The sequence below is a fragment of the Cherax quadricarinatus genome, chromosome 93, assembly GCF_038502225.1.
Source record: "Cherax quadricarinatus isolate ZL_2023a chromosome 93, ASM3850222v1, whole genome shotgun sequence".
Taxonomy (NCBI): Eukaryota; Metazoa; Arthropoda; class Malacostraca; order Decapoda; family Parastacidae; genus Cherax; species Cherax quadricarinatus.
Window position 1 is genome coordinate 7,551,604 of NC_091384.1, and position 15,862 is coordinate 7,567,465.

At 40.0% G+C, this 15,862-nt stretch overlaps 1 protein-coding gene across 2 annotated transcripts in view; it reads left to right on the forward strand.

Annotated features, from left to right (window-relative positions):
- The window catches only part of Oseg6 (intraflagellar transport protein Oseg6), a 119,943-nt gene that overhangs the window by 63,373 nt on the left and 40,708 nt on the right, over positions 1-15,862 (forward strand). For both annotated transcript variants that reach the window (XM_070104654.1, XM_070104653.1), the window contains exons 18-22: positions 137-267; positions 3,346-3,497; positions 7,409-7,613; positions 7,883-8,020; positions 15,374-15,549. In XM_070104654.1, the coding sequence (XP_069960755.1) occupies positions 137-267; positions 3,346-3,497; positions 7,409-7,613; positions 7,883-8,020; positions 15,374-15,549 (802 nt within the window). The remainder of the gene's footprint in view (positions 1-136; positions 268-3,345; positions 3,498-7,408; positions 7,614-7,882; positions 8,021-15,373; positions 15,550-15,862) is intronic.

A 15,862-nucleotide genomic window follows, 5' to 3' on the forward strand; every position in this document is an offset into this window, starting at 1 on the left:
TACTCAATGACCCCTATGAGTTTAGTGTTTTCCATGAATATAAATGAATGTAATCGTGATAATTTTTTATGGTTTGTATATTTTACAAGTCATATGGGGTTATATTTTTAAGTGACGTAAGTTGACGGACACGCAGGTATGCGTGTCTACCGCCAGCTTGGAGACGTGGGTATGGTTTGGTCGCTGCAGAACTTGTTAGACCTGGAAGACCCACTCTTGCTCGGTGGCCACCTAGCAATGTATCTCAATGACTTTAATTTAGCTCAGGTAAAGTATTATTATGATTATTATTATTATAATCATAATCCAAACTAAGCACTAAACCCACCAGGATCATATAACAGTGTCAAGTAAAGTAGAGAGTTTCACTGGCAGTAATTATGGTAGCATGTCTTATCAAACTTCTCATTATCAATTGAATTTGAAAATGGTATGCAATACCAACATGTTGATAAGTAAGACACATATACAACAGTTTTTTTTTTATTTTTTTTTCAACAAGTCGGCCATCTCCCAGTGTTTCGTCTACACAGTAGGCTTCTTCAGTCGAGTACAGAAGAGTCAGCAGTAGTAGAGATGTGAAGACAATGTAATCAGTCATCACCCATGAAGACGTAGTTTTGTTCTGGAACAATGTTCCAGACTATGGAGCAAAACTCTGGAACAGTGTTCTGGACTATGGAGCAAAACTCTGGAACAGTGTTCTGGACTATGGAGCAAAACTCTGGAACAGTGTTCCAGATTATGGAGCAAAACTCTGGAAGAGTGTTTCAGACTATGGAGCAAAACTCTGGAACAGTGTTCAGGACTATGGAGCAAAACTCTGGAAGAGTGTTCCAGACTATGGAGCAAAACTCTTCTCCAGGCTGAGGGACTGACACATCAAAACGGCATCTTCAAGGGTGATGGACTGATTATGTCATCTTCACAACTCTACTATTACCGCAAACTTCTCTGTATTTAACTGAAGAAACCTACTGTGTAGATAAAACATTACAGAATAAATATACCCTAACTGTTGCACATGTGTCTTACTTATCAACATTGTCAATAGACTTGCACTTGTTATGGTTGCATGTCTTATCAACCTTGTCATTATCAGCAGACCTACAATTCTTTTTTGTAACCACCAGCTGTGTCCCACCAAGGTAGTGTGGGACAGCGAAGGCAACCGTCGCTATCATTCAGTTATTAGCTGTCTTGCCAGAAGTGTGCAGATATAACAATTCAAATGAAGTGGAACAAGACACTGTCAGTTCAGGACATTTATTAGAGGAAATGTTTTACCACCTGTGTTTTCTTCATTGTCTTTTTTAGTGTCTTTTTCATTTTCTTCTTCAGTGTCTTCTTGAGTGGTTAGGTTAGGTAAGGTTCGTCAGGAAACAGGACAAATGTTTCCTGACGCGGGTCTTAGTCAGATGATGACCCGCCTTTGGAGCTTTTGGTCATCTGACCGAGGCCTTCCGCTGGCTTACCGGTCCACCCCTTTAAAAATTATGGTCATTTATAACCTTCCAAAAATAAAAAGGAAGAAAAAAGTGATGTCTCTTCTTGAGTGTGTTCTCCAATCTTAGCACTGAAGAATACACTCGTAGGAAAACATTCACTCTGATAAATGACCTGAACTGTACATAAGTGTCTTGTTCCACATCTTGTCAGTGTCACTTTAACATTTTTCAGTTCAGATAATCTTCTCAACTACATCTCCACCAATTTTTTAGAGTACATGCACTGTAATTCCTACTTTCAGAACTGGTATTTTAACCCAAGACTTACAAAAAAGTAATAACACGATTGCAGACAAATGAGGGAACGTGTGAGGTTTGTATACATGGTGAGTGAGTTCTAAAACTCACTTGCCAAGGGTTTAAACCCCATCCGTTCCATGATTTTCAATCGTGTCTTCTAAATTCACTTTTGTGCTGTATATTATTTTGTGATTCTCCAGTATCTTTCTCTTTAATCAATACTTATTGTTTCATCTTATGTCCATTTTTGGAATTGTTTGATTTCATTGTCATACATATTCCAGAACTTTTTCATGTAGTCTTTGTAATTCTGGGCTCTCTAGCAGTGGGTGTTGTTACTGTCTAATGTAATTTTTGTAATACAGTGGACCCCCGCATAACGATTACCTCCGAATGCGACCAATTATGTAAGTGTATTTATGTAAGTGCGTTTGTACGTGTATGTTTGGGGGTCTGAAATGGACTAATCTACTTCACAATATTCCTTATGGGAATAAATTCGGTCAGTACTGGCACCTGAACATACTTACGGAGTGAAAAAATATCGTTAACCGGGGGTCCACTGTACTGGGTTCTCACACTTACCAGTGGAGGATTGAACCTTCAAACTCTCCGAGAGCTTAATGATTCACACAGGTTTAGTACTTAATACAAATATAATACCTAGGTAGTTGGTTGGTAGATAGCAGCCACCCAGGGAGGTACTACTGTCTGTGGTAGTAGGTTAGTAGACAGTTACTACCCAGGGAGGTACTACCATCCTGTGGTAGTAGGTTGGTAGACAGCAACTACCCAGGGAGATACTACCGTCCTGCGGTGGTAGGCTCATAGACAGCAGCCACTCAGGGAGGTACTACCATCCTACTGAGTGTGAAACAGGAACCTGTAATTGTTTTACATGATGGTAGGATTGTTGGTGTCTTTTTTTCTGTCTCATAAACATGCAGGATATCAACTATGTCTTGCTATTTCTACTTATATTTACATCACACTAGACATGCATATACACATACATATTTCCACACCCATCTGGGTTTTCTCTTATTTTCTTAATAGTTCTTGTTCTTCTTTATTTTATCTTATCTCCATGGGGAAGTGGAAAAGAATTCTTCCTTTGTAAGCCATGCATGTCGTAAGAGGCAACTAAAATGCCAGGAGCAGTGGGCTAGTAACCCCTTCTCCTGTATAAATTACTAATTATAAAAAAGAAAGACTTCTGGTTTTCTTTTTAGGTCACTCTGTCTTGGTGGGATACAGCCACTTTATTAAAAAAATTATAGTAATTTCTATTGAGAAAGTTTGTTAGACAATCTTTGTAACACTGTTTTTTTTAATGTAGGCTTTAAAGAAATCACTCGTTGATGAAGGTGTCTTGATATTGGTGATAAGTCAAGAAACTGGACTAATCCTTCCTTTCCTTGGATCAGACATGAATTCCTGTCATTCCCCAAGCTGTTCATGACTTTTTTCCATGTTTACCACTCAATGAAATTAAGGGGTGTAAAAAAGAAATATTTGTTTTTTTTAGTGTAATAAATCCAGTATATTAACCCTCATACTAGCAGTATGAGAATAACCATATTTTGTGAACCATCAGGATTTATACCTGCGATCCAGCATGCCCGTCGCTGCTCTGGAGATGCGACGAGACTTACTACACTGGGATCAAGCACTTCACCTCGCCAAGAAGCTGGCACCTGACCAGATACCTTATATATCAAGGGAATATGCTCAACAGCTGGAGTTCACGTACGTTAGTTACCACTTCACTACTAGTCATATTGATTATTCTTTCTTAATATTGTAATATATTTCAGGTGAGTTTATAGTGTCGAGTGTATGATATATACAGAATGTGCGTGATTGTTGAGTGTGTGATATACACAGCATGTGCGTCGTTGTTGATTGTGTGATATACACAACATATGTGTGTGGTTGTTGAGCGTGTGATATACAAAACATGTATGTGGTTGTTGAGTGTGTGATATACACAGCATGTGTGTGGTTGTTGAGTGTATGATATACACAGGTGTTTGACATGAACGAACGAAAATACTCTCAGGTAAGACCCACAAGTGGGTGAGTGGGGAAGTGTGGACAGATGAAGAATAGTCGGTGAGAGGAAGGTCTTGAGTTATAGGTGAAAGAGCCAGGGCTAAACCCAGCTGTGTGGCATTATGAGGCAGTGTAGAGATAGCACGTGGACGATATAGAGGAGAGAGCGGTGTTTGACATTGTTTACATTTATTTTTAAAATTTATGGGACTATAAATCCTTTCATTTTTATTATTTATGGTTTTAAATTTAAAAAAGCAAATGAGAATTGAATATAAAAAACAGTAAACAACAGTTAGTGAAGTACTGTAATACAGTGCCCGCAAAAAAACTATACATTTCCAATGCAAAAAAAAAAACTATACACAAGATTTTGGTGCATACATTTCACATGACATCCCCACTGCCTCTACCCTTCTTCTTGTTGCAACATTCACCACTGATGTTTCACACTCATATAAGAGCATTGGTATAACTATACTCTCATACATTCCCCTCTTTGCTTCCATGGACAAAATTCTTTGTCTCCACAGACTCCTCAGTGCACCACTCACCTTTTTCCCCTCATCAGTACTATGATTCACCCCATCTGTCAATGACCCATCTGTTGATATGTCCACTCCTAAATATCTGAATACATTCACCTCCCCCCTACTCTCTCCCTCCAATCTGATATCCAATCTTTCGTCACCTAATTTTTTTGCTATACTCATCACCTTACTCTTTCTTATATTCACTTTGAATTTTTTTCTTTTACGTACCATACCAAACTCATCCACCAACCTCTGCAACTTCTCTTCAGAATCTCCCAAAAGTACAGTGTCATCAGCAAAGAGCAACTGTGACAACTCCCACTTTGTGTTAGATTCTTTATCTTTTAACCTCACACCTCTTGCCAACATCCCAGCATTTACTTCTCTTACAACCCCAACTATAAATATATTGAACAACCATAGTGACATCACACATCCTTGTCGACAGCCTACTTTTACTTGGAAATAATCTCCCTCTCTTCTACATACGTACTCCTACATAATCTCCAGGTACATACTCTAACTTGAACCTCACTATCCTCATAAAAACTCTTCACTGCTTTCAGTAAGCTGCCTTCTATTCCATACATTCACAACATCTGCCACATTGATCCCCAATCCACCCTGTCATATGCCTTTTCCAAATCCATATATGCCACAAAAACCAAAATCCTGTTCACCTATATGTTTCACTGTAAACACTTGGTCCACACACCCCTACCCTTCCTAAAGGCTCTTTGTTCATCTGCTATTCTACACTCTGTCGTACTCTTAATTCTTTCAGTAATAACTCTTATTTATTTATTTATTTATTTTATTTATTTATTTATTTAATGTCTTTGCAAACAGTACATTGAGATTGTGTATATACAATAGTGAGTTGCAATGCAAAGAGAGCCTCTATTATGCCTTGGCATTACCATATACTTTACCAGGTATACTCAACAGACTTATTTCCCTATAATTTTTGCATTTCTTTTGTCCCCTTTGCCTTTATACAAAGGAACTATGCATGCTTTCTGCCAATCCCTGGGTACCTCTTCTATACATTTATTAAATAAAAGTACCAACCACTCCAAAACTATTGTCATTGGGTATTTTTTTTTTTTCTTGCCATTGAAGATCACTTGGATGTCACAACTCTCCTCTTCTGAGTGCAGATTATTTTGTAAATTGTTCCAGCCATGGTATTGTGATTGTTTTCTTATTGCTTGTATGTTTTAAGCCATTATCAGGCAGTGATCAAGAGCTGTATAGATATACAGTGGACCCTCAGTTTTCGTGTTTAACCTGTTTCAGAGAGATGGACAAAAACGGAAATCGGCAAAACACTGAAACCATTTCCCCCATAAGAAATAATGTAAATCCAATTAATCCGTTTCAGACACCCAGAAGTATTAATAAAAACTTTTTTTTTTACCTTAAAGATAGATTTACATGCACAAAAGAATGAACATTCAACATGACACTTACTTTTATTGAAGGCTGTTGTTGGTGGATGGAAGACAGGGAGGAGGGGAGAGGGAAGAGATGATATTCTTTGGAAGGGGAAATCCCCCTCCATAAGGACTCTAGGTACCAAGTCCTTATCCAGGGTCACTTCCTTTCTTTGTTTTTTATGCCACAAATCTTTCCATCCTGCTCCACATTAATTAAGACTGGTTATAAATGACCATAATTTTTAAAGGGGTGGACCGGTAAGCCAGCGGAAGGCCTCGGTCAGATGACCAAAACCTCCAAAGGCGGGTCATCATCTGAATAAGACCCGCGTCAGGAAACATTTGTCCTGTTTCCTGACGAACCTTACCTAACCTAACCTAACCTGCTCCACATTGCACAGATCTCTATTACTTTCATCCTCTACCACCATCACTACCACCCTCTATGACCATCACTACCACCCTCTACCACCATCACAACCACCATCACAACCACCATCACAACCACCATCACAACCACCATCACAACCACTACCACAACCACTACCACCATCACTACCACCTTCTACCACCATCACTACCACCCTCTACCACCATCACTACCACCCTCTACCACCATCACTACCACCCTTTACCACCATCACTACTACCCTCTACCACCATCACAACCACTACCACCCTCTACCACCATCACAACCACTACCACACTCTACCACCATCACTACCACCCTCTACCACCATCACTATCACCCTCTACCACCATCACTACCACCCTCTACCACCATCACTACCACCCTCTACCACCACCACTTTCGTATTTTTCTACAAACTTCTTGAATTCTGCCGTGTTTCCTACATTCTTTACCAAAGGGCCGGCACTAGAAGCTTTCTTTGGGCTCATGATGGCTTATTTAGCACTCATACACAATAAACAAGTGCCAAAACAATGGATTATTACAGAATGTTTCGTATGACCTCGCAGGATGTTCTCTCACCGAGAAACAACACGACACTGCCTGAGAATGCATGTGAGAGGCGGCTTTGTGTGCACTCTGGGTACTGGACAGGTTCCGTACCATCGACGATAATGGAGGATATCGACGAAAACAGAACCAATATTTTGATGTAAAAAGTTGGCAAAAACGGAAATCGGCAATAACGGAGATTGGCGAAAAGAGAGGGTCCACTGTGTATGAATATGTGTTTGTGTATACAGTGAGAGGCGATTATAATGCCTGGAACAAGGGGCTAGTAATACCTTTTTTATAAATTACTAAATGTAAAAAGAAGAAAAACTTTATAAATTATGGCTAAAGTGATTCTTCTCTTTTGGGTCACTTATCTCAGTGTGAGATGACCGTTGTGTTAAAAAAATATGTGCATGTAGATTATATAAAGAGGTAAATCTCACATGGCCAGAAAATCAGAGTAGAAATGATGTGATTATTTGTGTCAATCAGAGAGAATATTCAGTTGGAGAAATCTCTTGGTTATACCAAAAGTAAACATATTCTTTCTACTCCATGTTTTACAGTTCTTTTTTTTTTATTTTTGTGGGCTTTTCCTATTTTTTTTATCAGTGATTATGACATAACAAAATCCTAAGATTATTAGTGTGTGAACTATACAACAGAGGTGACTACCCAGGGTCCCTAACCCACTATGAGCGAGGAGTGGTCAATACTGGTGGCTCCGAGGAACATAATGCAGCATGTAAAGCTGGTATTGCTCGCACGGCAATACGCTGTGGCGACATCAGGCGAGGCGTCAACATTGCAGCAGAGATGAACAACCGTATGCTTAAGAGGGAATGTGCAGAGATATTAGAGAGTAAAAAGGTGAGATATGAGGATATGGTGGCAAGGCTTAACACTGCCAACTATACACTGTATAAATTGTTGTGATTTTTATATTATGTCTTGCCAGTGACAACTTCACTTTAGTCATGTCTTGTCACTGACATCATTTCAGTCATGTCTTGTCAATCATGTCACTGACAATGTCATTTGGACCATGTGTAGTTGTTTGTGTTTCTTGGTAGTTTATATGGTGAATATTTCTCATAGTTATTTCGAAGACTAACCACCATGCACTTGACACTTGACAGCAATATTCGGAGGCTGCCGTGCTCTACGAGAGTGGTAATTTCAATGAAAAAGCTGCAGCACTGTACATTCGTCTTAAAAATTGGAATAAGGTGGGACAGCTCCTGGTCAATATTAATTCTCCCAAGATGCATCTCCAGGTGAGTACACATTCTGCACATTGTTTTCATCCCTTCAAGGGGAAGCCCTTGATGTTAGTGAAGGGCTCTTGATCCAAGGAAATGGGTCACTCTGCTCTTCATTGGTTCTAACCTGATTATACAGTACTATCATTCCTCAGGCATTTTATGACCCTTATGGTTATAGTCTTTCAGCATGAATAAAATAATGATATTTTTATCTATAATTTTTCAATGACACATTAATAGATAGATGATTTCTGAAGATTTGTTGAAAGAGGTATTTAAGTATTTTATTATTTTTATTTTTTATTATCACACCGGCCGATTCCCACCAAGGCAGGGTGGCCCGAAAAAGAAAAACTTTCACCATCATTCACTCCATCACTGTCTTGCCAGAAGGATGCTTTACACTACAGTTTTTAAACTGCAACATTAACACCCCTCCTTCAGAGTGCAGGCACTGTACTTCCCATCTCCAGGACTCAAGTCCGGCCTGCCGGTTTCCCTGAATCCCTTCATAAATGTTACTTTGCTCACACTCCAACAGCACGTCAAGTATTAAAAACCATTTGTCTCCATTCACTCCTATCAAACACGCTCACGCATGCCTGCTGGAAGTCCAAGCCCCTCGCACACAAAACCTCCTTTACCCCCTCCCTCCAACCCTTCCTAGGCCGACCCCTACCCCGCCTTCCTTCCACTACAGACTGATACACTCTTGAAGTCATTCTGTTTCGCTCCATTCTCTCTACATGTCCGAACCACCTCAACAACCCTTCCTCAGCCCTCTGGACAACAGTTTTGGTAATCCCGCACCTCCTCCTAACTTCCAAACTACGAATTCTCTGCATTATATTCACACCACACATTGCCCTCAGACATGACATCTCCACTGCCTCCAGCCTTCTCCTCGCTGCAACATTCATCACCCACGCTTCACACCCATATAAGAGCGTTGGTAAAAACTATACTCTCATACATTCCCCTCTTTGCCTCCAAGGACAAAGTTCTTTGTCTCCACAGACTCCTAAGTGCACCACTCACTCTTTTTCCCTCATCAATTCTATGATTCACCTCATCTTTCATAGACCCATCCGCTGACACGTCCACTCCCAAATATCTGAATACGTTCACCTCCTCCATACTCTCTCCCTCCAATCTGATATTCAATCTTTCATCACCTAATCTTTTTGTTATCCTCATAACCTTACTCTTTCCTGTATTCACCTTTAATTTTCTTCTTTTGCACACCCTACCAAATTCATCCACCAATCTCTGCAACTTCTCTTCAGAATCTCCCAAGAGCACAGTGTCATCAGCAAAGAGCAGCTGTGACAACTCCCACTTTTTTTTTTTTTTTTTTTTTTACACAGGGTTTGACAAGGTTAAGGATCCCTAGCTTTATTGACAGCTATTTACAGGTTAAGGATTCCTAACTTTATTGGCAAGCTAAGAGCTGTTACCTACATCAGCTCATTTGAAAGCATTTTTGTTATGAGACATACAAGTAGGGAACAGGATGAAGTTGGAGCCATCTGTGGGCCAGCATTTTCATTTGATCAACTGACGTTATCTCGTTGACATCATTATGCTGTACGAATGTGTTCCATACTCGAGTCATCCTGGGTATGTATGATCTCAGATGGAGTGATGTTCTGGAGAAGGGTACAGCCAGAGTGAAGTTGCTGCTTTCTGCCCGTCTTGTGGCATAAAAGCTTGTTTCACGCTGTCCTCGAAGTGGATCCAAGTGTGGTATTTTGACAATATTGGCCTTGTACATAACAGTAAGGCCACCCACATCCCTCCTATGTTGAAGGCTCTGCTGAAATGACAGATCTATCCAGGATGGGTCCAGGCGAGAGATGAGACGTCTTGCTCTGTTCTCTACTCTGTCAAGCAGTCGCAGATGAGAGGGGGGGCAGGCAAACCAAGAAAGTGGAGCATACTCAAGGTGTGAGCGTACTTGTGCCTCGTACAGGATCTTGCAACCCCTACTGTCAAGCAGATGCGAGATACGGCGAAGTGCTGTAAGCTTCCTGGCTGCCTTGTTTGCAAGATTTACAACATGGTTCTTCATGGTTAGTTTGGAGTCAAATTTCACCCCAAGGATATCAACTTCTTCTCCAGGTGCCAACATCGTCCCATTCATCCTTACTACTGCGCCAGCATTACCATCATGGTGCCTAGAGACGAACATCATTTGCGTTTTTTCAGGTGCAAATGTTACTTGCCATCTATTTCCCCAAGCTGATATAGCTCTCAGCTGGTGATTGATGTAGCTTAGAGCAGCTGGCATTTCTTCTCTTGGATAAGTGAATGTCAGTGTACAGTCGTCTGCATATGCATGTGATTCTGGGATGAGATGAAGAAGGTCGTTGAAGTAGACATTCCATAACAGTGGACCCAGCACACTTCCTTGTGGAACGCTTGCCCCAATAGGATGCCTTGCTGATTCCGTTCCATTGAGGACTACACTTAGAGATCTACCATGAAGGTAATCACTGAGGAGACATAGCGTAGAGCCTGCAATTCCCAGTGCTTGAAGTTTTGCTAAGAGGCCCTGGTGCCACACCCGGTCGAAAGCGCCAGCTTTCTTTATCTTTTAACTCCACGCCTCTTGCCAAGACCCTCGCATTTACTTCTCTTACAACCCCATCTATAAATATATTAAACAACCACGGTGACATCACACATCCTTGTCTAAGGCCTACTTTTACTGGGAAAAAATTTCCCTCTTTCCTACATACTCTAACTTGAGCCTCACTATCCTCGTAAAAACTCTTCACTGCTTTCAGTAACCTACCTCCTACACCATACACTTGCAACATCTGCCACATTGCCCCCCTATCCACCCTGTCATACGCCTTTTCCAAATCCATAAATGCCACAAAGACCTCTTTAGCCTTATCTAAATACTGTTCACTTATATGTTTCACTGTAAACACCTGGTCCACACACCCCCTACCTTTCCTAAAGCCTCCTTGTTCATCTGCTATCCTATTCTCCGTCTTACTCTTAATTCTTTCAATTATAACTCTACCATACACTTTACCAGGTACACTCAACAGACTTATCCCCCTATAATTTTTGCACTCTCTTTTATCCCCTTTGCCTTTATACAAAGGAACTATGCATGCTCTCTGCCAATCCCTAGGTACCTTACCCTCTTCCATACATTTATTAAATAATTGCACCAACCACTCCAAAACTATATCCCCACCTGCTTTTAACATTTCTATCTTTATCCCATCAATCCCGGCTGCCTTACCCCCTTTCATTTTACCTACTGCCTCACGAACTTCCCCCACACTCACAACTGGCTCTTCCTCACTCCTACAAGATGTTATTCCTCCTTGCCCTATACACGAAATCACAGCTTCCCTATCTTCATCAACATTTAACAATTCCTCAAAATATTCCTTCCATCTTCCCAATACCTCTAACTCTCCATTTAATAACTCTCCTCTCCTATTTTTAACTGACAAATCCATTTGTTCTCTAGGCTTTCTTAACTTGTTAATCTCACTCCAAAACTTTTTCTTATTTTCAACAAAATTTGTTGATAACATCTCACCCACTCTCTCATTTGCTCTCTTTTTACATTGCTTCACCACTCTCTTAACTTCTCTCTTTTTCTCCATATACTCTTCCCTCCTTGCATCACTTCTACTTTGTAAAAACTTCTCATATGCTAACTTTTTCTCCCTTACTACTCTCTTTACATCATCATTCCACCAATCGCTCCTCTTCCCTCCTGCACCCACTTTCCTGTAACCACAAACTTCTGCTGAACACTCTAACACTACATTTTTAAACCTACCCCATACCTCTTCGACCCCATTGCCTATGCTCTCATTAGCCCATCTATCCTCCAATAGCTGTTTATATCTTACCCTAACTGCCTCCTCTTTTAGTTTATAAACCTTCACCTCTCTCTTCCCTGATGCTTCTATTCTCCTTGTATCCCATCTACCTTTTACTCTCAGTGTAGCTACAACTAGAAAGTGATCTGATATATCTGTGGCCCCTCTATAAACATGTACATCCTGAAGTCTACTCAACAGTCTTTTATCTACCAATACATAATCCAACAAACTACTGTCATTTCGCCCTACATCATATCGTGTATACTTATTTATCCTCTTTTTCTTAAAATATGTATTACCTATAACTAAACCCCTTTCTATACAAAGTTCAATCAAAGGGCTCCCATTATCATTTACACCTGGCACCCCAAACTTACCTACCACACCCTCTCTAAAAGTTTCTCCTACTTTAGCATTCAAGTCCCCTACCACAATTACTCTCTCACTTGGTTCAAAGGCTCCTATACATTCACTTAACATCTCCCAAAATCTCTCTCTCTCCTCTGCATTCCTCTCTTCTCCAGGTGCATACACGCTTATTATGACCCACTTCTCGCATCCAACCTTTACTTTAATCCACATAATTCTTGAATTTACACATTCATATTCTCTTTTCTCCTTCCATAACTGATCATTTAACATTACTGCTACCCCTTCCTTTGCTCTAACTCTCTCAGATACTCCAGATTTAATCCCATTTATTTCCCCCCACTGAAAACTCTCCTACCCCCTTCAGCTTTGTTTCGCTTAGGGCCAGGACATCCAACTTCTTTTCATTCATAACATCAGCAATCATCTGTTTCTTGTCATCCGCACTACATCCACGCACATTTAAGCAACCCAGTTTTATAAAGTTTTTCTTCTTCTCTTTTTTAGTAATTGTATACAGGAGAAGGGGTTACTAGCCCATTGCTCCCGGCATTTTAGTCGCCTCATACGACACGCATGGCTTACGGAGGAAAGATTCTTTTCCACTTCCCCATGGACAATAGAAGAAATAAAAAAGAACAAGAGCTATTTAGAAAAAGGAGAAAAACCTAGATGTATGTATATATATATATGCATGTGCGTGTCTGTGAAGTGTGACCAAAGTGTAAGTAGGAGTAGCAAGATATCCCTGTTATCTTAGCGTGTTTATGAGACAGAAAAAGAAACCAGCAATCCTACCATCATGCAAAACAGTTACAGGTTTTTGTTTCACAGTCATCTGGCAGGACGGTAGTACTTCCCTGGGTGGTTGCTGTCTACCAACCTACTACCATACTGTGTATGTTTATGCAGCACATTCTTGGTCACAGTGTTACCTCATATAATATATTTTCTGGGTGAGTAATATGTTTAACAAGCAAGATGTTAGTAAGTAAGTAAGTAAGCAAGTTTATTCAGATATACACAAATACAGTTACATAGATTATCATACATAGCAGCATATGTGTAGAGAACCTGGGATAACCCAAAAAAGTCAGACAGAGTGACTTATTTCCATTGGGGTCCTTTTACCTTATTATTATAATATAAAGGTTATAATATCTTATTATTATTCTATAATGAAGATAACATCTTATTATTATACTAAAAATACTATCTACTACACGAGGGATCATTAAGACTATCTACAATACGAGGGTCATTACTAGGAGTAAGGTAAAATTAAACGTGTGTTAACTGGTTCATGCTATGACTGGCTTTGACATGTGCAGGCAGTCTGTTCCATTCCTTTATTGGTGTACAATAAAAGGCATTTGAAGCCTGGCCACTGAGTGTGGGTACTACAAAGTTGTTCTCTCTCCCCCTGGTACTATGATTGCTTTGGCTCCCAACCTTGACAAAATTGACAGCAGGATATTCTGGACACTGTTTGTGAGCAATTTTATAAACACGATTTAGCTTCAGTTATTTTACTCTGTCTTCAACATTCAGCATATCCAACTGCTGTAATTCATTCTGGCCTACATGCTCTCTTGGACCCAGCCCCAGGATGAATCTTACAATTTTGTTCTGGGTGATTTGCAGTTTATCTTTCAGTTTTTTGTCAAGGCAGAGTACCATGAAGAGCAAGCGTAATCCATATGACACTGTATAAGGGCTAGACATAGGGTCCTGCGAGCCTCAGTAGGTAGACACTGCTTGTCTATAGAGGAACTTCAGTCTGGCATTCGCTTTCTTTACTACACTGTTCCCTATCAATTCTCCTGACATGCATGGGTCAAAGGGGATTCCCAGATATTTTACTGATGAAACCAAATTGATGGGCTCCCCATTACACTGGACATTAAAATTATTTACCCTTCTCAGTTTATGGTTCATGCCAAAGAAAATGACTTCAGTTTTCCCGAGGTGTAATGATAGTTTGTTGTTTACTAACCATTTGCTGCAGGACTCCAGTTCCAGTGTTAATACATTAGCTTTATCTTGTGGGTCTTTACCTGACACTAACAGAGCACTGTCATCTGCATACAGTAGGAGTTTGCACTTGACACTTATAGGCATGTCATTGACATAGCATAAGAATAATAAGGGACCCAGAATACTACCTTGGGGAACTCCACATGCTATCGGCAGGGGTTCTGATTCCATTTTGTTTATTTTGACAATTTGTCTCCTGTTGCTAAGGTAGGACTTAAACCGGTCTACAGAACCTATACCGATAGCTTGAAGTTTCTTACATAATATATTGTGGTTGACAGTATCGAAGGTCTTTTGCAAGTGTAAGGTCACCATACCTATGAGGTTCCCCATTGACATTTCAGTTCTCAGGTAATCCATCAGATTAATTAGGGAGGTGTCGGTTGAGTAAGATCTTCTAAAGCCCGATTGGTAGCTATGGAGAATGTTGTTGTCATTAAGGTACTTAACTACTTGACAGTACACCGCTCTCTCTAGAATTTTGGATATTATACTGAGTATACTAACAGGCCTATAGTTGCTTACATCAGACCTACTATTTTTCTTGAAGATAGGAGTAACTCTGGCCTCCTTGAACCCCCCCGGTACGGTATTAGTGGTGATTGACAGATTTATTATGTGAGCAATAGGGATTGACAGTTCAGAAGCCCCATCTTTTAGGAACTTAAGACGGGAAGTTATCCGGGCCAGTGCTCTTAGTTGGGTTTAACCTGCTTAGTTCTTTTTGAATAAAGTCATGAGATACACTTACTAGTTGACAACTGTTTGGGGTTATAGAACTGTTTTGTAAATTATGTGGCTATAAACTTGTAGATAAAAGCTGAGTTAGTGAACACATTTCTTTGGTGGTTAGCAATTGATGTGTTAAAAAATTATAGTTTACAATACATACACAAATAACCCGCACATAAAAGAGAGAAGCTTACGACGTTTCGGTCCGACTTGGACCATTGACAAAGTCACACCGAAACATCGTCGTAAGCTTCTCTCTTTTATGTGCGGGTTATTTGTGTATCGTTCCAGTCACGGTATTGTGACTTTTTGTTATTTACAATACATACTGAAACATGTTTAAGATTCTTGCTTACTTTTTTTTCAGTATGCTAAAGCTAAGGAAGCAGAGGGTCAGTACCGGGAGGCAGCAACTTACTATGAGTCAGCAAGAGACTATGAGTCTGTGATACGTCTCCTCTTACATCATTTACACTCCCCGGAAGAAGCTGTTAGAATTGTTAGAGAGACCAAGAGTGTTGAAGGAGCAAAAATGGTTGCTAAGTAAGATTACTGTATTTGCAGAAGATTTCTGAAGTTTGGAATTCCATAACCCTTTTAAAAAATAGTATTCATTTTAAATATTTCATTGTGTGTATTAAAAATACAGTAATGTAGTACTGTAGTGCTTATTCTGTAAGTTGAAACATAAAACTTTTTGGAGAGCTAGCAGGTGTTACAAGTTAATGCTGGCACTTGTTGGACTTTATCCTCTTAATATACACAACCTGCACATAGCACAATAAAACTTATGACAATGTTTTGGTCTGACTTGGATAATTAACAAGTCATCATAAGTGTCATTCCCCTATGTGCG